The following is a 27,046-nucleotide window of genomic DNA, read 5'->3' as shown; positions in this document are numbered from 1 at the left end:
CTGAAGTCGGCACGTTTAAGAGGTCACCCATACTCCCTCACCCCGCCCCTCCCATACATGAAGTTTATGCAGACTCTAACCACTTCAATTACAGATCCCCTGTATGGGAGGCACACGAAAGGCCTTTAACTGCTAAACCCGTTTCTGGACCAAATTGGCAAAATTCATAGCTTCATCCTCTTTACTTTGCGTTGTGTCTGAAACGGAGTGGGCGGATGCAGAACGATGTTGCCATTGCGCTAATACCCCGTGACTCTCCAGCGAGATTTCCACCCACAGAATTTCCATTTGAGCGAAATAAATATGAACTGAATGAGAGTCTACCAAAAGGTAACACCATCTATCCAATATCAGTGGAGATGCGTGGCAACATGCTTTCCCCCTTTCTTTAAAAAAAATGGTCTCAGTACTAATCTAACTGCAATTACTGTTGCTACTACTATGGTAACTTACGAAACTGATAAATAGGTCATCGTTATGTTTACGATTCTAGTCTTCTTTAAAAATTTATTTGCTGGGCATTTGTTTTATTTATTAGATACTGTACAGCTACATTTTACATATTAATCATTATTTGGTGAGTGAGTGTATGTTCACAAGTTAACTCCTTTGGCTCTCCAGCTGTCTCCGTACTTGGCCACAGCTTCTCCACTAGGGTCATATTTGGTGAGCAGCTTCTTCATATCGTCTGGCTTATTCTTAGACACGTACGACAGGAATTTCGCAACATCATCTTTCTGTGGTTCAGAGCATTCGGCGCAGTTGGTCTTCACCATCTCTGAGATCAGGCCTGTGGATGAAATTCAGAGATTAATTCACCGAAACTTTCATACCCCTATCCGCGTACAAGTGTGGTTTGAAGTTTATTTAAACAAGAGTTAAGATAAAAACGATTTCTTATACTTTATATCTGTGCAGTGCTTCGTCCACTTTTGGTAGCTGGATCTTTTGAGAAATTTATGTAAGGAGAAGTAAGATGACCTCACATTTCTTTCTCGAAACGCACTCTCTGTATCCATATGCCAGCTTTAGTCGTATTTTGCATGATCAACTCCATTACACCCACCTTTATAACTGATAAGTGGCAAATATTTACCGATCAAAAATGTTAAATTCGTAAACTTCTAACACTTTCAGGAAATTTAGACTTCTCCGTGCAGGATAAGTATAAAATATTATATTATATAAAATATATTATATTATGTAAAGGGTCGAGGGACATGAAAGGGAAACAGTGGTTGGGAAGGGACTGAGACAGGGTTGTAGCCTCTCCCCGATGTTATTCAATCTGTATATTGAGCAAGCAGGAAAGGAAACAAAAGAAAAATTCGGAGTAGGTATTAAAATCCATGGAGAAGAAATAAAAACTTTGAGGTTCGCTGATGACATTGTAATTCTGTCAGCGACAGCGAAGGAATTGGAAGAGCAGTTGAATGGAATGGATAGTGCCTTTAAAGGAGGATATAAGATGAACATCAACAAAAGCAAAACGAGGATAATGGGATGTACTCAAATTAAGTCGGGTGATGCTGAGGGAATTAGATTAGGAAATGAGACACTTAAACTAGTAAAGGAGTTTTACTATTTGGGGAGCAGAATAACTGATGATGGTCGAAGTAGGGAGGATATAAAGTTTAGACTGGCAATGGCAAGGAAAGCGTTTCTGAAGAAGAGAAATTGGTTAACATCGAGTATAGATTTAAGTGTCAGGAAGTCATTTCTGAAAGGATTTGTATGGAGTGTAGCCATGTATGGAAGTGAAACATGGACGATAAATAGTGTGGGTAAGAAGAGAATAGAAGCTTTAGAAATGTGGTGCTACAGAAGAATGCTGAAGATTAGATGGGTAGATCACGTAACTAATGAGGAGGTATTGAATAGGATTGGGGAGAAGATCGTGGCACAACTTGACTAAAAAAAGGGGTCGGTTGGTAGGACATGTCCTGTGGCATCAAGAGATCACCAATTTAGTATTGGAGGGCATCGTGGAGGGTAAAATCGTAGAGGGAGACCAAGAGATGAATACACTAAGCAGATTCAGAAGGATGTAGGTTGCAGTAAGTACTGGGAGATGAAGAAGCTTGCACAGGATAGAGTAGCATGGAGAGCTGCATCAAACCAGTCTCAGGTCTGAAGACCACAACAATAACAACAATATAAAATATATTATATTATGTAAAATTATATTATTTAAAGTATAATAGTTTATATTAATGGTCTTCTTATTTGATATTTGTAAGTACCGTAACAGAAAAAATCAGATTATTTTTAAGTAACATACTGAAACCAGTCTGTACTTCAAACCTCACTTGTACTTTCAGGTGCTACTGAATCAGAGATTTTTCTTACGTCGTAATATCAATCGCTGCTGCACACACGACGAATGAATGGTATCACCTTGTCAAGGATGCCCCGTGCTACATCAGTTAGGGGAAAATTGTTGTGGCGAGAGTCAAGTTGTTGGTATCAAAGGTCGTGTACCGACTACCGAAAATTGTAACAAAGAATATATGAGGAAAAGGGTAGAACATCACTCGTCAGTTCAAAGCTGGACAACAACACCCAGGAAGTAACCATGCCATTCACTAAATTATCATCTCTATCGGGCGTGGAACTCCTCATAGCACGTGTACCTCTGCTATTGGTACGACACTGAAGGTACAGCTCTGTATGGCCCAAGGAACACCGCTGTTGGATACTCGGAGCATGGAATAAAGTCACCTGCACGCTTGCGCTCGGCGATGTCTGACGACAGGCACATCGAAAACGTCCTGAGTCGATGCTTCCTGCTTGGTCAACAGTTCACTGCTTACCATCTTTCCGGCCTCGACCTGTGGGACCTGTGTGAGCATCGCTGAAAAATTTCTTCGGTAGGGATCCTTATTACCATCAACACGAATTTCAGCCTCTTGAACAATACCGACATCTTTGCAACGCCCATGGTCTGTGACGACAGGTTTACGACGCATCCTGTCTTGTCCAAGTACCGTCTATCTTTCCAAATCATCTCGTATCTACACGCAAAACTCCACCATCATCCGGGGCAGAAGTGTTCGCTCCTACACACGCCATCCGCCCAAGCCACCCCATCATAAAATCAAGAATCCAAAGAGCTAAGTAATACCTTGAGAGTCAATGGATATGACAATGTAACAATAAGAAGAGATACAAAATTCAGGTACAGAAATGAAATAAAACATCGGCTCTCGGTATCTTACGGCCAGGTCGCCTGTGATACAGTACGCAGGGTACAGCGCCGAGGAGGCAACAAACCAGTTTTCCAGAGACGCCTCAACGCTTTAGCTGTGTAAACTATATTAAGTTGGCACGTAAGTTCCTAGCTTTTTTGTTTTGAATGTTGGTAATCCGGTTGCTATGGGTTTGCTTATCGATTGTCATTTGTTATTTGTAGTTCACTGTTGCTATACGAGTTTAGATATTGTCGTTTTAGTCATTTGGAGATAGCGACGCTATGGACGTTAGAAAGAGGAGTACCACTTGTAGAAAACCAAACATTTCGGACGTATTCTTCTGTTTGACCAAGAAAATTGTTTTCTTGCTTTAAGAAGGATCGTTTTGATATTAGTGACTCTCAAAGTTCAGGAAGACCTTCGGGGTTTGGTTCAAATGGTTCAAATGGCTCTGAGCACTATGGGACTTAACTGCTGTGGTCATCAGCCCCTAGAACTTAGAACTACTTAAACCTAACTAACCTAAGGACATCACACACATCCATGCCCGAGGCAGGATTCGAACCTGCGACCGTAGCGGTCGCACGGTTCCAGACTGTAGCGCCTAGAACCGCTCGGCCACTTGGTCGGCCCTTCCACTTTGATCTACGTCAGCGTACTCGAGAACTGGCTAATGTGATTAACTGTGTTGAACCATCGTGCGACATTTCCACGCGATGGGAAATCTTCAAAAATAGGGTATATGGGTACCGCGTGCGCTAAGCCAAAATGACAAAAGTCAGCTGGTGGCCATACGTGCACCTCTGCCTTCTCGTCATCAATTGGCTTGTGAATAACACCGACCATTGCTATGTTGTATATTTACTAGTGACGAGAAATTATGTCCTTACCCTAACATAAGGAAAAGGAAGGAATGGTTGAAGCCAAACAAAGCAGCAACTCCCCATACAAAGACCTGCGCACACACACACAACGCTACGCACCTGGTGAAACAGTGACGGTGTGGTGTACTACGAACTACTGGCATTTATTTTTAATAACTGAGACGTCCAGCAGACGCAGTTCAAGAACATCCGCCAGGGAGACAGCGTGACGTGACGCTACTCCACGACAATGCCCCACAGCATTCTGCTACCTGAAAAGAAACACTACTATACAGTGGTTCCGCACCAACCTTATTGACCCGATCTTGCACCCTGAGATTTTCGCCTTTCCCTCTGTATATCGAACAACGTTCAAGGAACTTCCTTTCCAGATGCAAATGCGCTCCGTACATGGCTCGACGAATTCTTTGCTTCAAAAGCACATGATTTCTACAGTCGTGGAATCGAAAAGTTTGACCAGCTTTAGAAGACTGTAAACAGTGAAGGCGAATTATAATTGATAACTAAAATCTCCTGTTGTGTTTATTAAAAATACTGAAAAACGTTACTAAATTATGCACCAACCTAATAACATTCAGTGTGCGGTATAGGCTAGATTGGAAAAACGGGGAGGCCTGTTAGCACTCGCTTAGCAGAGCATAAACGCAATGTTCGGTAGGTGCAGCATAATACACTCCTGGAAATTGAAATAAGAACACCGTGAATTCATTGTCCCAGGAAGGGGAAACTTTATTGACACATTCCTGGGGTCAGATACATCACATGATCACACTGACAGAACCACAGGCACATAGACACAGGCAACAGAGCATGCACAATGTCGGCACTAGTACAGTGCATATCCACCTTTCGCAGCAATGCAGGCTGCTATTCTCCCATGGAGACGATCGTAGAGATGCTGGATGTAGTCCTGTGGAACGGCTTGCCATGCCATTTCCACCTGGCGCCTCAGTTGGACCAGCGTTCGTGCTGGACGTGCAGACCGCGTGAGACGACGCTTCATCCAGTCCCAAACATGCTCAATGGGGGACAGATCCGGAGATCTTGCTGGCCAGGGTAGTTGACTTACACCTTCTAGAGCACGTTGGGTGGCACGGGATACATGCGGACGTGCATTGTCCTGTTGGAACAGCAAGTTCCCTTGCCGGTCTAGGAATGGTAGAACGATGGGTTCGATGACGGTTTGGATGTACCGTGCACTATTCAGTGTCCCCTCGACGATCACCAGTGGTGTACGGCCAGTTTGGAGATCGCTCCCCACACCATGATGCCGGGTGTTGGCCCTGTGTGCCTCGGTCGTATGCAGTCCTGATTGTGGCGCTCACCTGCACGGCGCCAAACACGCATACGACCATCATTGGCACCAAGGCAGAAGCGACTCTCATCGCTGAAGACGACACGTCTCCATTCGTCCCTCCATTCACGCCTGTCGCGACACCACTGGAGGCGGGCTGCACGATGTTGCGGCGTGAGCGGAAGACGGCCTAACGGTGTGCGGGACCGTAGCCCAGCTTCGTGGAGACGGTTGCGAATGGTCCTCGCCGATACCCCAGGAGCAACAGTGTCCCTAATTTGCTGGGAAGTGGCGGTGCGGTCCCCTACGGCACTGCGTAGGATCCTACGGTCTTGGCGTGCATCCGTGCGTCGCTGCGGTCCGGTCCCAGGTCGACGGGCACGTGCACCTTCCGCCGACCACTGGCGACAACATCGATGTACTGTGGAGACCTCACGCCCCACGTGTTGAGCAATTCGGCGGTACGTCCACCCGGCCTCCCGCATGCCCACTATACGCCCTCGCTCAAAGTCCGTCAACTGCACATACGGTTCACGTCCACGCTGTCGCGGCATGCTACCAGATTTAAAGACTGCGATGGAGCTCCGTATGCCACGGCAAACTGGCTGACACTGACGGCGGCGGTGCACAAATGCTGCGCAGCTAGCGCCATTCGACGGCCAACACCGCGGTTCCTGGTGTGTCCGCTGTGCCGTGCGTGTGATCATTGCTTGTACAGCCCTCTTGCAGTGTCCGGAGCAAGTATGGTGGGTCTGACACACCGGTGTCAATGTGTTCTTTTTTCCATTTCCAGGAGTGTAGATCAGCCCTAGCGGAAGACCATCTCTGTTGTGAGCAGGCTATTATGTTTCAAGAAGCACCAGTACTTGCAAGACAGCCGTGAGTGCTGACACGCAAAATAAGAGAGAAAACTGAAATAGTGTAGCTGAAGACGGCTACAGGCTGCTGACGCTCCGGCAGCTAGCAGTCCCTGAACGGCGGCCGTGTCTGATCGCAGGGCGGCGGCCAAGGCCGTGATTGGCTAAAAGAACAGAGTATGCATAACCGCCGTCGTTACAATCAGGAAAATACGCTAACCAGAAACTTTTCGTAGATTCGTAGCAGGATATCAGCTACCGGCAAGCAGTGTAAATCACAAATAGTTTGCTCCATATCCCCTCCCTAACATCGAACAGTGGTGTTTCTGAACCAATGAAATACTAAGAAACTTGACCTTGGTGCTACTCTGAGAGCACAAGAATTGCAATGTATTGAAGAATTCACTCCCAACTAATTACTTTATGTCCTGAAGCATGTCACTGAAACGCAGCAAAAACGTCTTTTCCTTCAGTATTTTAGGCTTATTAGTACACGGTGTTCACAAATTATTTACGCAAAAAAATGGTTCAAATTATTCTAAGCACTTGACATATGAAGTCATCAGTCCCCTAGACTTAGAAACTACTTAAACCTAAGGACATTACACACATCCACGACCGAGGCAGGATTCGAACCTGCGACCGTAGCAGCAGCGCGGTTCCGGATTGAAACGCCTAGAGCCGCTCGGCCACAGCGGCCGGCATTTACACAAAAGTAAACTTTTATTGTAATTTGGGCAAATAACTAACAGAAATATTTCATACAGCACTAAATGCAGTATACTTTCAAGTTTTATTTCCGCCTAACACTGTTAGTTCTCGATGTTCCCGATAGGTAGCATAGGTGAATAAGTTATTCCAACAGTCATCATGGATTCGTACAACAGTGCAGAATGTGGGCAATGCTGTTTATGGTTTCATGAATACAAACTCGTTACTACAGTTCACATACAATTCAGTACTAAATACCGCAAACCACCATCTCAGAGATATACTTTTATTGATGTCTACAATCCTTTCGCCGAAACTGGCTTTGTATCACAAGTTCGTCCAGTAATTGAACATGTTCACATTCTTGCACTCGCAGTTCGGGTAAATCAACGAGACATGCCAGCTTAGAACTCAATACGCCTAGTGTTACGGTGTGGAAACACCTGTTATTCAAACCTTACAAACTGGAACTGCCGCAAGCTTTAAAAGAAAGTGACAAAGAAAAACGAGATGAGGTTTGTAAAGAAATGTTTAACAAAATGCAGACTCAAGATAATTTTCTTCATAGAATTGTGTTCAGTGAAGAACGACTTTCCTTACCTGCGGAAAAGTGAATCGGCATAATGTTCGCTTATAGGTGAGCAGAAAGCACGTAACATAATCGAAAATGTACGGGACTCGCTGAAGGCAAATGTTTTTTTCTGTGCTTTCTTTTTTGCCGAGTCAGCTGTAACTGGCCTATCGTACCCTGACATGCCTTTACATTACAACATGACTTAACTGCGACAGGATAAGAGTACAGAATTTATTTTCCAGCAAGATGGCGCGCCACCACATTGTCGAGTAAGTCTGCAGCAGTGTTCCGACCTTGATTGCATGCGATGGAGCATTATTGTGGCCACCACGATCAACTGATTTAACCTCGACGGACTTCTGTGTGTGGGGTTACAATACAGTGTTTGTTCTTCTGTTTCCGGGAAACATCGACGAGCTGCATTACTACCATACATCAAGATTTGCTTCATAGGATTTGGCAGAAAAATGATTACAAATGGATGTTTCTCGTTTTACGAAACGTAGCCACATTGAACATTCCTAAATATAATTTGAAGATATACTGCATTCAGTTCTGTACTGAACATTTTGTGTGAGTTAGTTACCTTCTCCACAATTAACGATTACTTCTTAATAACTTATTTACAAGCACCCTGTTTTTATAAGATGGCGCGGCAGTACACACTGAAGGATTTTAAAGAAAAAGACTCGTGTAGAGCACTGAGCTATACCTTCAGCGTGACTATGCGCCTCGCTATGCTTTTGTCTCGAGGGTTTAAAGAACATGCCATGACAATTTGAGGGGACTCAGATTATGACCCTGATATCAGTTCTACAATTCTGTTGGGATGGACTCTTTGAGGAATCAGGGAGCAGCGTATCTCCGTGATTTCAGTGGTTCATAGAATCGATGCCGTGACGCTTCTTCAGAAAGATTAAGGAAGAAAGGCTGTGCTGCACACTTTATATTTTTAAATCGGTTGATAACGAGGTAGACAAGTTCTCAGGTTTCTCTTAGTGTCAGAAAATTGATTGATCCTAATCGCAAGTTTTGAATTGCTCACGTACTACAACTGATTCAGATGGAAAGTGTTCACGGAGGCCTAGCTACCTAGAGTATCAGCAAGAATTCAAATCCGTAGCTCAACAAAGTACACAAGTAGATGAGTGCAAAACTAAATTTATGAATGTCTTTGTAGTTAGATATCTTCTGCCTTGTAGACTCATTTAAGCTATTTTGTATTAAACTATGTACTAATTATAGGAATGTGTTGGGGAGCTTTAGAAACGGCGGGTGTGTACTTTGCAACAACGAGCAGCTTTGCTGAATATAACAAGCACTATCAGGGTTTTGAAATTACTGCAGCAGCGCCCGCAATGCATGTGGCAAGTGTCAGCGAGAGGTGCACGTACTTTTGACGATTTTCGCTAGTGGTTCGCAGGAGTCGTCGCCGTCCTCAACGAAGCACTGCACGGCGGCGTCCACCTTGGCCGGGTCTGCGAGCAGCGCGTCCATGTCCACGTGGATCTGCGACAGCGGGTTCTGAGCGGCGACCAGCGCCACTGCTGCCAGCAATACCAGCAAGTGCGGACGAGCCATGGCGAGTACCTCTGCAGGCGGACGAGTGCCAGTGGGTGCCAGGCGTCTCACTTGGAGGCCTTCTTATATCCGGCTGCTCTCGGACTTTTGACCTTCCGAGAGTCACCCTCAGTAACCTCCTGACCGGCGCTTCCAAGAACAGTTACTATGCAACGCTGCCTGTCCTTGTAGAGTGCACACGTAATTGATCGTTACGACGCCTAGACAGAGCGCATGCAAGCGCATTTCCGCACGATAATATCTTCTGCGGCTTAATGAACGATCTATTAAAACAGTTACAATTAATGGATGGAGACTGTATCAGAGATGTCATTATTAATCAGAATACTCGCGACTATTAAGTTTTCTACTCTTCGCAGCAAAACGCGGTCTAGTATTACCATAATAACTAACTTTATGCCGGACTAGAGCTCGATTCCGGAAACTGGCCCTTTGCTGATAGCGCTCTTCACGGCTCAGCTATCGATTAACGAAAAGCCTACCACTCGCACAGCCCTCACACTGCCTCTTTCACTCAGGAAGCATACTTATTTTATTTATCGTAAGACGAAAACAAATAGAAATATAAGATGCTAGCTCAGTCAGATGAGTACAGGGTACTAACAGTGACAGAAAGGAAGTGGTACACCACTAGTAGGATTAGTTATTAGTAGGGAGGTAGGGCACAGAGTGAGTTACTGTGAACGGTTCATTGATAGGGTGGTTCTCAACAGAATCTACAGCAGGCCAACGCCAGCAACGACACCTCAGGTTTTCAAGCCGACGTCGCAAGCCAAAGATGAAGAGATGGGGAAAGTATATGAGGATATTGAATGTGTACTTCAGTACGTAAAATGAGATGAAAATCTAATAGTCACAGGCTATTGAAATGTGGTTGTCGCCGAATGAATAGAAGAAAGGGAACATGAAAATATGAGCTTAATACTAGGAATGAGAGGAGAAAGATTAGTTGAGTTCTGCAATAAATTTCAGCTACTAATAGCGAATACTGTTCACAAATGACAAGAGCAGGGTGCATACTTGCAAAAAGGCTGGAAGATACGAGAAGATTTCAGTTAGATTACATCATTGTAAGGCAGAGAACGAGATAGCACATATTGCGCTGTCCTCGTACCCAGAAGCATGTACAAACTCACATCACAATTCAGTAGTGTCACAGAGTAGGCTGAAGTTTAAGAGACCAGTCGCGAAGATTTAGTCAGAAATGATATGGGATACGGAAGTGCTAAACAATGAAGAAAGATTTTCTGAGGCTATATATACTGCGATAAGGAACAGTTCAATAGGCAGTTCAGCTGAAGAGAAACGGTCATATCTAAAAAGAGGAAACTGTCGGTACAAAGAAGGTAACTGCGAAGAAGCAGTAGGGAATAGAAGAAATACTTCAGTTGATCGATGAAAGAAGGAAGTACAAAAATGTTGAATGAAATTCAGAAATACAGAAATACAAATCACTTAGGAATAAACGAAACAGGAAATACAGGGAAGCTAAGGTGAAATGGCTACATGAAAAATGTGAAGAAATCGAAAACGAAGTGATGGGCGAAAGGACTGACTCAGTGTGTAGGAAAGTCAAAATAAACTTTGCAGAAATTAAAAGCAAGAACGGTGACATTAAGAGTACAGTGGCAATACCATTATTAAATGCAGAAGGGAGAGCAGATAGGTAGAAAGAATTCATTGAAGGCCTTTATGAGGGGAGGTCTTGTCTTATGACGTGATAGGAGAAGAAACGGGAGTTGATATAGAAGAAACAGGGTATCCATTATTAGAATCAGAATTTAAAAGATCTTTGGAAGACTGAAACTTAAATACGCAGAATTTCCAAAATCATTGGAGAAAGTAGCAACGAAGCGACTATTCACGCTTGTGTGTTGAATGAACGAGTCTGGTGATATACTATTTAACTTTCGTAAAAACTTCATCCACACAATTCCGAAGACTACAAGAACAGACAAGTGCGAGAATTATCGCACAGTCAGCTTGGCAGCTCATGTATCAAATTTGTTGAAAGAATAATACACCGAAGAATGGAAAAGAGAACTATGAATGTATTACATGATGGTCAGTTTTGCTTTAGGAAAGGTAAAGGCACGAAAGAGGTACCTGTGACGTCGCGGCTGATACTGGAAGCAAGACTAAAGAAAACTCAAGACACGTTCAAAGGGTTTGTCGACCTAGAAAAAGCGTCGGACACTATCAAATGGTGCAAGATTCTCGAAATTCTGAGATAAATTGGGATAAGCTATTGTGAAAGATGGGTAATATTTACAGTATTTACAAGCACCAGAAGGTATCGATAAGAGTGGTAGATCAAGAACGAGGCGCTCAGCTTATAAAAGATTAAGACAAGGATTTAGTGTTTCGCCCTTACCGTTCGATCTATACATCTAGGAAGCAATGACTGAAATAAAAAAAAGAGTTCAAGAGTGGAATTAAAACACAGGGTGAAAGATATCAATGATAGGTTTCGATGATGACATTCCTATCCTCATTCAAAGAGAAGAAGAATAACAGGATCTGCTGAATGGACTGAACATTGTAATGGGTACAAAATATGGATTGAGAGTACGGATCAAAGAAAGACGAAAGTAATGAGAAGTAACAGAAATGAGAGCAGCGGGAAAATAAACATCAGGATTGGCGAACACGAAGTTGATGAAGTTAAGGAATTCTGCTAGTTAGCCAGCAAAATAACCTACAAGAGACAGGAGTAAGGCAGATATAAGAAGCACAATACCATTGGTAGAAAGGGAATTCCTGACCAACATAAGTCTACTAGTATTGTAAGGTGGCATGGTCTCCTGACCTTCATTTCTTGCATATTCCGTCCACACAATCGTATTCTGCACATCAATGTGCTGCATTCGAACCCAAACTCGATAAGGCAGAGTCAATTTTGTATGAATTCATGCGAGCGATATGCAAATCTAATAAGTAAATTGCAAGTGCAAGTTGAGGCTGGCGTACGCAACATAACAGCCACAGGAATTTTCGTTCTGAAGAGGAAACCAGCCCGCTGGGAAGACTGTCAAATGGTTCAAATGGCTCTGAGCACTATGGGACTTAACTTCTGAGGTCATCAGTCCCCTAGAACTTGGAACTAGTTAAACCTAACTAACCTAAGGACATCACACACATCCATGCCCGAGGCAGGATTCGAACCTGCGACCGTAGCGGTCGTGCGGTTCCAAACTGTAGGAAGACTCTCCCTTCAGAGGGCTGGGTCAACAACATACCTACTTCGGCTGAATTGACTGCCCAGAGAGAAGACAACTTTTGCCGGAGCAAAGGGATAATGACCCCCGTGTTTGACTTAAAAGCAAATTCCGCTACTTTTTGTGGGAGCGCCCAAAAGATGCATTTTTTCACAGACCAAATGCGTAGTTACGGAGTTCTCACAGGAGGACAGTATACGCCTAACGGAGATGCTACAGATTTCCGAATTGGTCGACTTAAACGAAACGTCACTCTTCAGTTTAAAAGAGCAACGCTGATTGGCGGAATATTTCTGACACAAAGAGTCAGAGGAGTGAGGGAAGGCAGTGAATGATATACCCTTGCAACTTTTCCAGAAAAAGGGGCCATTGTGTTGTCGCTCTTGGAGCAGGAACACGAAACGAGAGCGAGTACGCTCGTATGTGTACGCAAAGAGCGAGAAACAAAGTCTCTCCTCAGTACTTCACTGAGAGAGCACCTCTGTCGTTAGCGAATTGGAGTGACACTCTATATTGAGTCGCTCGCGATTAAGCGTTGTTCACTGTGTTGGCCGCCACACTTATTGTGCGGTGTGGACATGGGTAGAGTGTTAGTTAAACGCCTGCAAGCGAGTATTGAGTGGCATCGCAGTGGACTGGTTATCTGACCAGTGTACCACGCCAATAGACTAGGGGCGGATAGGAGTCCTTGACTTCATCAAGGCGTAGGGAGAGTTTGATTGGCGAAGGTCAATCCAGGCAGAAAGAGAGAGTTGTGTTATTTGTCAGCAGCGAGTGACACAGGCAGCAGTCATCGCAGCTCACGGTATCGTGCGCTACAGCATATGTGAATCCCATCAGTCCTCCCTAACAGTACACTCCACTACATTTCTCATGCGGCAGCCTTGACCGTACCTAGAAAAGTTATTCAAGTTGTGTAGACGCGGCTCTCAGCTATTCTGTCGAGTAAATAACATTTTTAAGGAAAAGGGAGAAGAGAACCTTTCAATACTTTGTAAAATAATAGCATTCCTATCCATAAGAGGCAGTCTACTGTTCCCAAAATAACCCAGAAATTTATTGGCACTGAGCGCTAAGGGACTTAACATCTATGGTCATCTGTCCCCTAGACATAGAACTACTTAAACCTAACTAACCTAATGAAATCACACAACACCCAGTCATCACGAGGCAGAGAAAATCGCTGACCCCGCCGGGAATCGAACCCGGGAACCCGGGCGTGGGGAGCGAGAACGCTACCGCACAACCACGAGCTGTTTACCCAGAAATTTATTATTATTCTTTACAAGAAAAAGTTTCACTTGATTTCTCCGAATTTTTTTGTAATAAATAATATTTTTCGTTCGTTTAATGTTTTTCTTTCACTAACTAGCAATACTCCCGTACCCAAGTATCCCACTAGTTACATAAGAACGCATAGAATATTTTCGTGTGTTTTCCTTACAGCGGACGACTCCAGAAGATATTTGTTGCTGAATGTTTTTCAAACAGTTCTTGTTGGTACATTAGGAGCGTCTGTCTGACTTCTGTAGGTGGAAATTGTTTCTTGCAGGAGCCAAAGGGTACTTGTTGGAACAAGCCATTGCGCAACTTGACAAAATAAAATCCATATGAGTAATAAACCCATTTGAGGATTAAATTTCTGAGAATGTACGTTTGAAGCACAACATGGTGTCGCTGTGGGAAGACCGGAAAAGAAGGGAAAAAGAGCATTTGAGATATGGCACCAAAGAAGAATGCCAAACGCCTTGTTTCAGTGGTAACAGCAGTTTCCGTGTTATCACCAAAGTTAAGCACTGTCAGGCTTAGACGTGATGGGTCACCATCCGGGTCAGCCGAGTGTTTGCCACGTGGGATCCACTCAGCGCTTGTGAGGCCATTTGAGGAGCTAGATGACTGAGAAGTAGCGACACTCGTCACTAATCTGACAACGGCTGAGACAGCAGTGTACTGACCACGTGCCCCTCTGTATCCGTATCTGGCGACGCCTAAGAGCTGAGGATGACACGAGGGCCGTTTGGTAACGAGGGGCCTTACTGTTTGGACGGTGTTGGTCTTGTCTTTTTCAACAGAAAAATGTTGAAAATTCGGTGGACTAATAAGGAAATGATTGTGGAGCTTTTTGCAGAATCGAAGAGGAAAGGAATGTATGGAAAACACAGACAAGAAGGATGTCAGTTAAGATATCAGGGAAAAATTTCCATGGTACTAGATGTAGCTGCAGACGGCAAAAATTGTAGTGGAAGACAGAGACTGAACTTTTTTGAGTCATCAGTCATCTGACTGGTTTGATGCAGTCCTGTACCAACCTCTTCATCCCAGAGTAGCGCTTGCAACCTATGTCTTCTCTATAGTCTTCATCTACAGTCTTTTGTCCTCTACAGCTCCCACTAGTACTACGGAAATCAATGTCCCTCTCCTTGTCAGTGGTTTCCACATATTCCTTTCCCTTCCGATTCTGCGCAGAACTTCCTCATTCTATACCTTATCAGTCCACCTAGTTTTCAACATTCGTAGGTAGCACAACATCTCAAATGCTTTGATTCTGTTCGGCCTCGGTTTTCCCACAGTCCATGTTTCACAACCATACAATACTGTACTCCAGAAATTCTCAGAAATTACTTCCTAAAATTAAGGCTTATATTTCATACTAGTCGACTTCTATTGGCCAGGAACGCCCTTTTTGACAGTGTTAGCCTGCTTCTGATATCCTCCTTACTCCGTCCGTAATTAGTTATTTTGCTGCCTAAGTAGTAGAATTCCTCAATTTCGAATGCTTCGTGACCATCAGTTCGGATGTTAAGTTTCTTGCTGTTCTCATTCCTGCTGCTTCTCATTAGACTACTCTCGTCTTTCTTCGATTCACTCTCAGTCTATATTCTTCACTCATTAGGCTGTTCATTCCATTCAGCAGATCATGTAGTTCTTCATCACTCTCACTGAGGGCTGCAATGTCATCAGCGATTTGTATAATTGATACCCTTTCATCTTAAATTTTAATTACACTCTTGAACTTTTCTTTTATTTCAGTTATTGCTTCCTAGATGTATAAATTCAGCGGTAAGGACTAAAGACTACATCCCTGTATTACACTTTTTTTTTATCTGAGCACTTCGTTCTTAGTCTTCCATCCTCATTATCGCCTCTTGGTTTCTGTGCAGATTCCATATTACACGTCTTTCCCTATGGCTCAACCCTATCAATCCCAGAATTTTAAGCATCTTGCACCATTTGACATTGTCGAACGCTTTTTCTAGGTCGACAGACCCTATGTACGTGTCTCGATTTTTCTTTAGTCTTGCTTCCATTATTAACTGCAACACAAATCTGCTTCTCTGTTGCCTTTACTTTTCCTAAAACAAAACTGATCATAATCTAAAACATCCTCAATTTTCTTTTCCATTCTTCTGTATGATACACTTGCCAGCAACTCGGATGCATTAGCTGTTAAGGTGATTGTGCAGTCTTCGATATTATGTGGATGATATTTTTCCGAATGTCAGAGGGTGTGGCGCCAAATCATACATTCTAAACATCAATGTGAATAGTTGTTTTGATGCAACTCCCCCAATGATTTTAGAATCTCTGACGCAATATTAATTATTCTTTTTGCCTCTTTTGATTTTAAGTCTTTCAAAGCTCTTTTAAATGCTAATTATAATACTGGATCCTCTATCTCTTCTAAATAGAGTCCTGTTTCTTCTTCTATCACATCAGACAAATCTTTCCCGTAGTAGAGGCCTTCAATGTACTCTTTCCACCCATCCCCTCTCTACTCTGCATTTAATAGGGGAATTCCCGTTGCATTCATAATGTTACAACCCTTGCTTTTAATATTGCCGAAGGTTTTTTTGCTTTCCTATATGCTGAGTCATTCCTTATGTTAATCATTTCTTTATTGATTTTTTTACATTCTTCATGCAGCAATTTCGTCTTAACATCCTTGCACTTCCTATTTTTGTCATTCCTGTGACTTGTATTTCTGTATTCCTGAATTATCCTAAACGTTTTTGTACTTCCTTCTTTCGTTGATCAGCTGAATTGTTTTGTTACCTATGGCTTCTTCGCTGTTACCTTCTTTGTATCGATGTTTCCTATCCAAATTTTGTGACTGCCCGTAACACAGACGTCCATTCCTCTTCAACTGTACTGCCTACTGAGCTATTCCTTATTGCTGTATCTATAGCATCAGAGAACTTCAAGCGTATCTCGTCATTCCTTAATACTTCCGTATCCCACCCCTTTGTGTATCGACTCTTCCTGACCAATAACTTAAACTTCAGCCTACTCTTCATCACTACAACATTGCGATCTGAGTCTTTGTGTATCGACTCTTCCTGACCAATAACTTAAACTTCAGCCTACTCTTCATCACTACAACATTGCGATCTGAGTCTATTTCTGCTCCTGGGTACGCCTTACAATCTAGTATCTGATCTCGGAATCTTGAGGTGACAATGATGTAATCTGACTGAAGCCTACCCGTTTTCCGAGTGTATTTCCTCCTTTTGTGATTCTTCAACAGAGTATTCGCTATTACTAGCTGCAATTTGATACAGAACTCAATTAATCTTTCTCTTCTCTCATTCCTTGTCTCAAGCCCATATCCTATAGTAACAGTTTCTACTACTGATTCTCCTACAACTGCATTCCAGCCCCCCATGACTATTAGATTGTCATCTCCCTTTACGTACTGTATACTCTTTCGATATCCTCATGTGCTATCACTATCTCTTTCTGTGCAGCTTGCGAATTCGGCATATATACCTGAATTATTGTTGTCGGGGTTGGTTTGCAATAGATTCTGATAAGAATAACCCTATCACTGAACTATTCACAGTAACTCAGTCTCTGCCCTACCGTCCTATTCATAATAAATCTTACCCCCGTTGTACCATTTTCTGTGCTGTTGATATTACCGTTTAGTCATTTGACCAGAAATCCTTGTCTTCTTTCTATTTCGCTTCACTCAACCCTGCTATGTCTATATTGAGCCTTTGCTTTTTCCTTTTCAGATTTTCTAGCGTTCCTACAATATTCAATCTCTGACATTTCACGGCCCGACTCTTAGGACGTATTATTCAGTCTCTTTCTCATGGTCATCGTCCCCTTGTTAGCCCCCTCGCCCCTCGCGGAGATCCGAACGGGGGACTGTTCCACAATCTTTTGCCAATGGAGAGATCATCATGACCAGTTTTTCAGTTCCAGACCACATGTCCTGCGGAACCACGTTACGTGTCTTTAATGCTGTGGTTTCCATTGCCTTCTGCATCCCCATACCGTTGATCTTTGCGATTGTCCCGTGTTTAGGAGAAATTTCCTGCTCCAAAGACAAGAGTATGTTCCGAATCTCTGTCCGCTCCTCCGTCCACCGTGACAATACCATTGACAGAATGAGGGTGAGTTCTTATGCCGGAAGTCTTCAGCCACCAATGCTGATTTTTAATCAAAATTTAAACACAGCTGTGCTTAGAACACGGGACTGAGGACGTTTTCCCTATTAATCAAAGACGCTGCCACTAGACCACCGGTGGAATACAGCCAGCACACAAATGAGGATATAGGTTGCAAGTGCTACTCCGAGATGAAGATGTTATCCCAGGAGAGAAATTCGTTGATGGCCGCATCAAACCAGTCATACGATCTATGACTTAGGGAAAAGAAGGGGCTTAGTACCCGGAATTGACCGGATATTTATTTATTGCCACCTTCTGTTGATCCATCTCCTTCTTCCCCCTATCTCTTCCCTCTTCTCTATTTCCTTCGCAGACTCTCTCTGCCCCCATCCCCCATCCGTCACTCTCTCTCTCTCTTTACATTCCCTCCTGCCCCTCCGTCTACCTCCTCCCCTCCCCTCTAATTCTACCTCCTCCTCCAATCTCTTCGTCAATCTCTTCCTTCTCCCTCTCTTTGTCGATCTACTCCTCACCCCTCTCTCTGTCGATCTCCTCCTGTTTCCTCTCTCTGTCCATGTTCTCCCCCCATATTATCTGTTCGCCTCCACATCCCGCTTCGCCCTGTACATTTCGTTCTCCAAATCTCTCTGCTTATCTCTTTCTCCCCTCTGTGCATCTTCTCCTTCAACTTCCCAATCTGTTCATATCCACCCATCCCTTTTCTCCCCACGTCATCATGCTCAACCCAATAGGATGCTTGTGGCTCTTACACCTATAGTATTTGTTTCCAGATTATAAGTAAGCTTTCCAGAGGTTGAGGACGAGCCTTTTACCCATAGCTTTGCCCGCGTACGCACATGTCAAATACATTCATGTTCAGAAAAAAAAATACAGAATAGCTTGAACGACTAGAGATATGATTTTCATATTCAGAGGACATATGGATTAGTAAGTTCTGCATAAAGGATTAGCATTTGTATCATGTTGGCCCTCGTGTTCAATGTCAACATCGATATCGCGGCCCAACACCACCTAGAGGCAAAATGTGGCTGCGGCTCTCGTTGTCGCTATGAGCCGACGGTAATGGATCAGTGTGCTTTGAGTGGACGTGCAGGACACCTCGCAGACGTATGCACGAATCATACCGTCAAATCAGTGGGTTTGAAAGAGGGTACATATTGGCATGAGAGAATTTGGTACATCCATCCGCAAAATAGCTGCTTCTGTGAGACGAATTGTTTCGGCAGTGCAATGCGTGTGTACAGAATGGTCCAGGGAAGGCCGTAGGGCATGAAGAGAGAGGCCAAATCACTCCCCTCTTCTCACTCCCGCGCCACCCTCGAAAGAACCGACAGTCCTGCGTCCTTCTCGACTCTGACGCAACAGTGGAACAGTGTAATACATCGTACACTATCACACTATCACACTATCAGGGGTGACGATCCGTTTATTACAGCATGGGTTACATGCGCCTCGTCCACCTCTGTGCCTACCTTTGACGAATGTGCAAAAAACTTGCTAGGCGGCAATGCTGTATGGAACAACGTGTCTGGAGACAGGAATGGCATCATTTAGTGTTTTCGGACGAATCCAGGTTGTATTTGTTTGAAAATAATGGTGACATTGGTTCACCACAGACAGGCGGAACGGCATCACAGTGACCGTATTCTTACAACACAAACAGCGCCAACTCAAGGCCCTACTGTGTGGGGTACTTGTGTACAACCCCAAATCACAGTTGGTGTGTGTGTCCAGGGCACTGTGACCAGTGTGCCCTAAGTGAATGACATCATGCGACCCGTAGTCATACCATTTCTGCACAAAAATGTCAACACCATTTTTCAGCAAGACAATGCACGACCACATGTTGCTGCACGAACACGTATCTTCTTGGTGTCGCAGGATGTCGACTTTTTGGCCTGGCCCGCCAGGCCACGAGAACTTGACGCCAGTCGAAAATGTGTGGGATATGGTGAAACGACGGGTGCGTCGATGTGACCCAGTGCCAACCACCACAGATGAACCTTGGAACCACGTGAATGCAGCTTGGATGGCTATACCACTGCGGTCATTCGCATCTTACTCCATTCGCGCCGTACGCGCGTCGCTGGCATCACGCACAGAACAAGTTACCAGGGCATGGCGGACCCTTTGCCTACTAGGCAGCAGAACACGTGCTAAACCGAGGCGACTGAAATACTAGTCATACCTTCAGAACACGCTAATGTACATGTCCAGTGAATGTGAAAGTCCTATCTGTAGTCCTCCAAGGTGTGTTGTCTTTTCTGAACGTAATTGTGTATTTCACATATATTTAACATATTTTACATGTGTTTGTACAAATATTTCACCTGCATGTACAGGGAATTGCACCTTGCAATTTCGTCTTCACGTAGCTCAATGATATGGCGCCGTATGTCATGAACTATGTGCTCTACAGTGACATAATTTTGTAGGTACATCGAGTGTTATATGTTCCCATTGCCTGCGTAATTTTTTGTGATGAGAGTTAGTAGTATAGAAGTAATAAGTGGAAACGGTATGGATGATGCCACAGTTCGTCACGCTTCTCGATTTTAAACGACATATCTCCATAACGATGTGTCGTACTATATTACATTTCTGTAGGTACCTGTTGGTACAGTCTGCGAAAATTGTTGCAAATATAGTTGGTAGCAACGAAGTAATAAATTGAAGCATCTTGGACGCTGCGACAGTTTTCACTCTCTCAGTATTTCACGTCGTATCTCCTGAATTATGTGTCTAACAATTATATATATTTGTAGATGCATTCAGCGGCAGACGTCGATACTGACAACAAAAAGTATTGCATATAGAGTTAGAAACAACGCAGTAGTAAAGCTAAATGTCTTGCATGATACAGTAGTTTTCCACATATCTTAGTGTTGTTGAGGTCATATCTCCTCAACTAAGTGTCGTACGGTGATCTAACTTTTCTGCTACATTCAGCGGTAGTTTTTCAATGTGAGGGGTGAATATGTGCTAATCGATAAACATTTTTCCTTTCATCATTTTGTCAAGGTTGTCAGCAAGAAAAGTTTCTTAAACGTTTCAAATTACTTACAAAGTTCGTTACAATTCTCTAAGTGGTCCCATTCTCAGATACTGAATGACTAAATTATGTGTCTTCACGCATCTTGGGCTACACTGCTTTCTCACCGTTGCCACCTACTTTGGTTGATGGTGAGTCTCACCCTCACTGCGATTCTTTCCAGATAGTAAGTGAGAATTGTACCAAGTATGGTTGAACTTCATCAGTCATTTAGGAGGCGATGTTGAACATACATACACAGTTATATACATACATAAATATATACACTACTTGCCATTAAAATTGCTACGCCACGAAGATGACGTGCTACAGACGCGAAATTTAACCGAGAGGAAGAAGATGCTGTGATATGAAAATGATTAGCTTTTCAGAGCATTCACACAAGTTTGGCGCCGGTGGCGACACCCACAACGTGCTGACATGAGGAAAGTTTCCAACCGATTTCTCATACACAAACAGTAGTTGACCGGCGTTACCTGGTGAACATTGTTGTGATGCCTCGTGTAAGGAGGAGAAATGCGTACCATTCCATTTCCTACTTTGATAAAGGTCGGATTGTAGCCTATCGCGACTGCGGTTTATCGTATCGCGACATTGATGCTCACGTTGGTCAAGATCCAATGACTGTTAGCAGAATATGGAATCGGTGGGTTCAGGAGGGTAGTACGAAACGCACTGCTGGATCCCAACGGCCTCGTATCACTAGCAGTCGAGATGACAGGCATCTTATCCGCATGGCCGTAACGGATCGTACAGCCACGTCTCGATCGCTGAGTCAACAGATGTGGACGTTTGCAGGACAACAACCATCTGCATAAACAGTTCGACGACGTTTGCAGCAGCATGGACTATCAGCTCGGAGACCATGGCAGCGGTTACCCTTGACGCTGCATCACAGACAGGAGCGCCTGCGATGGTGTACTCAACGACGAACCTGGGTGCAAGAATGGCAAAAAGTCATTTTTTCGGATGAATCCGGGTTCTGTTTACAGCATAATGATGGTCGCACCCGTGTTTGGCGACATCGCGGTGAACGCACATTGGAAGCGTGTATTCGTCATCTCCATACTGGCGTATCACCTGGCATGATGGTCTGGGGTGCCATTGGTTACACGTCTCGGTCACCTCTTGTTCGCATTGACGACACTTTGAACAGTGGACGTTCAGATTTGTTACGACCCGTGGCCCTACCCTTCATTCGATCCCTGGGAAACCCTACATTTCAGCAGGATAATGCACGACCGCATGTTGCATGTCCTGTACGGGCCTTTCCGGATACAGAAAATGTTCGACTGCTGCCCTGGCCAGCAGATTCTCCAGATCTCTCACCAACTGAAAACGTCTGGCCAATGGTGGCCTACCAGCTGGCTCGTCACAATACGCCAGTCACTACTCTTGATGAACTGTGGTATCATGTTGAAGCTGCATGGGCAGCTGTTCCTGTACACGCCATCCAAGCTCTGTTTGACTCAATGCCCAGGCGTGTCAAGTCCGTTATTACGGCCAGAGGTGGTTGTTCTGGGTACTGATTTTTCAGGATCTATGCACCCAAATCGCTTGAAAATGTAATCACATGTCAGTTCTAGTATAATATATTTGTCAAATGCATAACCGCTTATCATCTGCATTTCTTCTTGGTGTATCAATTTCAATGGCCAGTAGTGTAATTCTATGGACTCATGATCAGTTGTTCACCATCATAGGCTCGTGCAATCTTAAATCACCAGACATAGCTTATTGAACCTTGATAAATGCTTGGTGAATGTTTACTATCGCTACTTTGCACGCTCGAAGAAGGCATTGAGCAGCGACGTGGACTCACTATTTGCAGCGCCATCTCACCCCCTCTTGCTTGGCAGATAGTCAAATCTGCCTTTTTCTACTCGAATCCGGTTCATACTACTCCACTCTCGTCTGAGGAGATCGAATCTTTTTATCCGCATGGAAGGATTCTCAGCTAAATGTTTGTTGACTACTGCTACCACTGAATTTTCCATAAATGGTTGAATGGAAAGAGGACCCAGCAAGGTTGTCTGCTGTACGCCACGACTGTTTCCTTGATTTGCAGCGTTGATGTTCTGCTTGTGGAACATCTCAATGAATGGGTAGCTGAGAATTCTTCTGAACTTTGTTCCAAAAAACATTCAGGAGAGCTTCTGAGACTCTTAGAGCTGGAAGAAGATTAATGCTCAGAAAAGGAAGGCCTTGGGTACTTTTACTTGAATACATCCAATAATTATTCGCTTTTACAGGTTGAGGTGCTCATCTACCTTCTTAGAGGGAGCACTATTGATCCTGGTCGACCGGCCGGTGTGGCTGTGCGGTTAAAGGCGCTTCAGTCTGGAACCGCGTGACCGCTACGGTCGCAGGTTCGAATCCTGCCTCGGGCATGGATGTGTGTGATGTCCTTAGGTTAGTTAGGTTTCATTAGTTCTAAGTTCTAGGCGACTGATGACCTCAGAAGTTAAGTCGCATAGTGCTCAGAGCCATTTGAACCATTTGATCCTGGTCGGTCAGCTGTATAAAGCAGCAGTGTGATAGGGCGAAGTTTGTGGGTACTGACAGCATATCAGTTACTAGTTACAAGACCAGACATTAAGAGACATTGACACTACAGCTGATAATTTATGACAGTAACTACAACATATGGTAAATTGTGTAAGTGACTTAATTTTTGTCTCAGTCACATTTGAAAATAGTGTAAGAGGTATGCGCTATATGCGCTGCCTGCAACAGGCAAGACTTAGGAGAGTCTCTGACCAGAGAGCAGTATGTAGTTAGTTGTTGCTTGTCGCTAGTAGTCAGTAGTCAGTAGTAGTCTGCGTGAGTCGGCAGTAGTCGGTAGTAGTCGGCGTGTGTCTGCGCGTGTCGGCAGTCTGCTCTGGTCGGGACTCTGGAGGATGAGTATTATTGTAGAAGGTAAAGAAGCAGCCTTGCGCATATCTAGTAATGTATGTTAACTGTCATCCAATTTCTTTTAAAAAACGCCCCAATAACAATTTTTATAATATAAAGTAATTAAAAAAAAGCATTCATTTCTATTTAAAGATTTTATCCAATGCATGATTATTCGTTTCACGCATCACAAAGCATAGGCCAGCATTGCACGAAGCTGCGCCGAAAATTTTTTAGGTAAGAGCAGATATATTCGCAGTTTTTATTGAGGTAAGAATTTTTGCTTGATTATAAGCACTTTCTAACCGTGAGAAAATTTAAGGTACTTAATAATGACAGAACACAGATTCACGCTTTGGACTGGATACGACAATTTGCTTTTGTATTTTCGTCAGCATTGCCTGTAATGCAGAAACTAGCTTTGGACTGGATACGACAATTCACTTTTGAATTTTCACCGCCATTGCCTGTAACGCAGAAACTAAAATTTATTTGCAGCGCGTAATTGACCTCACGGGATTCATTACGCTTCGATGAATATGTGCCGTAGCGTGCACAGGGCCGAGAGCCGTAGTAGTGCTGTTTCATCTTTAGTTTTCTGCACTGCTGCCTTCTCTTCTACTATCCTTTATATCTATGAAAACAGCTCTTCAACTATCGACCTATCTATAATTAGGAATTACGACAAGTTTTATCTGAAAGTGACAGTTATCATTATACGCTCCAGAAATGACAACCACCAGAACTTCAATAGCAGACAAAATTTTAATTATCAGTATTGTCAAAATTATCAGCAACAGGAACCACATTTTGGTAACAATAGAGGTTTTTCTCCGCAACAGCAACAAAACCAACCGGTTAGCATACCTAACCAACAATGTAATGTACAAGGTCATCCAAGCTTTAATGTTTTGTCGCCTGCACGTATAGCGTCAGCTCCAACAAATAGTAATGCACAGAAACAAGGAAATAACTATGTACAGAAAACACACCATTTCAATTCCTATCGCAATGCACCGTATAGAAATGACTATCATGACAGTCGTAAAAGTAATGAGCACAATTTTCAGCGTACGTTTAATAACAGTCGGTCTTACCAACAGCAGAATCATCCACGACAACATATTATCATGAATGTACCAGACATTAGATATCATCCCGAACGTAATACATCAGGAAGAAATAATAGAACAGTACCAATAGTGGAAACGCCACAGCATCCTCCCGAAAATAATAGCACGTCAGATACAATTTGACTAGATACAATACAGGTTGCATCTTCCAGTAACGCAAGCAATACTTTTGACACAGAGAATCTTGTTCACGAAAATATTATTTGAAACATGCTTCGTTGAATGCACCACTTTTATCACATCCAGATCTTACTAGAAATTTTTCCATTGCCACCGACAGTTCTAACACCGCTTTAGGCGTACACATTTTTCAGGAAATTGAAGAAGATGGCACTACAGTAATTAAAAACATCGCCTTTGTGAGTCGCATTCTGTCACCTGCTGAACGCAATTATTCTGTTACAGAACTTGAAACATTATGTGTTGTATCGGCATTTACGAGATTTCGGCATTTCCTTTATGGAAGACATACGACCGTTTACACAGACCATAGAGCGATACAGTTTTTACTTTCCGCTAAATTTACACATGACAGATAAATTAGATGGTAACTTTATTTGCAAGAATTTAATTTTACAATTTTTCACATTCCCGGTACACAAAATATTGTAGCAGACGCACTATTGCGTTCTCTCAGCAACAATCAGCAAGACATCGCAACCAACTTCTGCAAAGCAAATTTTAGCGTCATGTACATTCAACAAGTTGCATTTGAGAATTTCATTTCGTCGTGATTACAAGACATAGCACAAGAACAGAGTAAAGACAACGTATGGAAAGAAATGAAACACCTTTGGCAAGATAGGAATAATGTTACCATTAGAAACCATTACACTGTACGCAATGACATTCTGTTTCGCCGCTCTCACCCTGACAGCAACAATTGGTTATTATGCATTCCTGATGAGCTTGTTAATAAATTAATCTGGTATAATCATTTAAGTTACGCACATTACGGGGCCAGAAAATGTTTTCTTATACTGAGGCAGAACTGTTATTTTACCAACATGGAGAAACGTATTCGACGAGTTTTAGCGTCATGTAAAATCTGCCAGAAAGCTAAGTCAGATACGACTTCACATATTCCTCCATTTCATCCCTTTGTACCTGTTAAATTGAGACATTTTTGGTCCGATTCCCAGAACTAATAGAGGTTTTTGCTACATCTTTGTCGCTGTTGAACTCACTTCAAAATTTGTTACCTTCACTCCGTTACGCAAAGCTACTGCTAAAACTGTTTCGAAAACATTTGTAAAAGATTTTCTATTTCATGTAGGACATGTATTGAAAGTAATTTCCGACAATGGATCACAGTTTCGATCTGCTGTATGGACATGTATGTTACGAGCTAGAAACATTTCTCCGATCTATATATCCAGGTAGCATGCTTCTTCGAAGCCTTGTGAACGAATAATGAAAGAAATTGGTAAAATGTGTAGAATATACTGCCATAAAACACATATTGATTGGGACACACACATACTCTCATTCCAGGATGTAATTAATTCCATGCCAAATGAATCTACTATGCTATCTCCGTCTGTTATACTGAAAAATGTTGAACCACCTAACAAAATTAAAGAATTAGTAACCTTTCCTACATCTCGTCGACTACGACACCATGAAATAATTGACATTGCACTGAACAACATCAAACGTGCCACAGAGCGCCGGAGAAGACAGCAAAATCAGGTTTGTACACGCCGTGACTTGCACGTTGGACAGAAGATATTAGTAAGCACACATTATTTATCTAATAGAGGAAAAAGCAGATGTAGTAAATTTGAGCTTCTATATGCAGGTCCATATCGAATTCGCTGCATTCCTCACCCCAATGTAGTACACGTCGAAACTCTGAGAACCAGAAAAACCAAAGGGAATCACCATATCTCCAACATCAAACCCTTTATTGAATGAACATACTTTATGATTTACCACACTGTAATGCCATTTCCTGATTTTATATGACCAGTTATGCAATTGTATTTACATGAACACTTACTTATGATTATCGTATTTTTTCTTGGCAAGTGCCCGGCAAGGTAAGGTTAGCAGGTCGCTTTTCTTGTCGTTACACATCAGACCGTGCACATTTTTCCAGATAAACTTACACATTTTATGACCAGTTATGCAATTATATTTATGTGACTACTTACTGATGATTATCACATTTTTTCTTGGCAAGTGCCCGGCAAGGTCGCTGTTCTTGTCGTTACACATCAGACCGTGCACATTTTTC

The 27,046-nt window shown here is 43.1% G+C and overlaps 1 protein-coding gene across 1 annotated transcript; it reads right to left on the bottom strand.

The window, feature by feature from the left end:
* Positions 1-495: 495 nt before the first annotated feature.
* LOC126191161 (ejaculatory bulb-specific protein 3-like) lies at positions 496-9,123 on the bottom strand. The gene is made up of 2 exons (XM_049931933.1): positions 8,906-9,123; positions 496-790 (listed from the first exon to the last, which is right to left on the bottom strand). Exons 1-2 carry the CDS (start codon positions 9,090-9,092, stop codon positions 594-596), a joined length of 384 nt encoding a protein of 127 aa, XP_049787890.1. The 5' UTR covers positions 9,093-9,123; the 3' UTR covers positions 496-593.
* Positions 9,124-27,046: the final 17,923 nt, after the last annotated feature.

Source organism: Schistocerca cancellata, chromosome 6, assembly GCF_023864275.1.
Source record: "Schistocerca cancellata isolate TAMUIC-IGC-003103 chromosome 6, iqSchCanc2.1, whole genome shotgun sequence".
Taxonomy (NCBI): domain Eukaryota; kingdom Metazoa; phylum Arthropoda; class Insecta; order Orthoptera; family Acrididae; genus Schistocerca; species Schistocerca cancellata.
This window is presented reverse-complemented; position numbering and strand designations above follow the sequence as displayed.

Bases quoted from the DNA above. Each gene is read 5' to 3' on its own strand.
- LOC126191161 (XM_049931933.1), bottom strand. From the start codon at position 9,092: ATGGCTCGTCCGCACTTGCTGGTATTGCTGGCAGCAGTGGCGCTGGTC. The intron at 791-8,905 runs GTACGTGCACCT...TTTCATCCACAG, and splicing joins ACTAGCGAAAATCGTCAAAA to GCCTGATCTCAGAGATGGTG.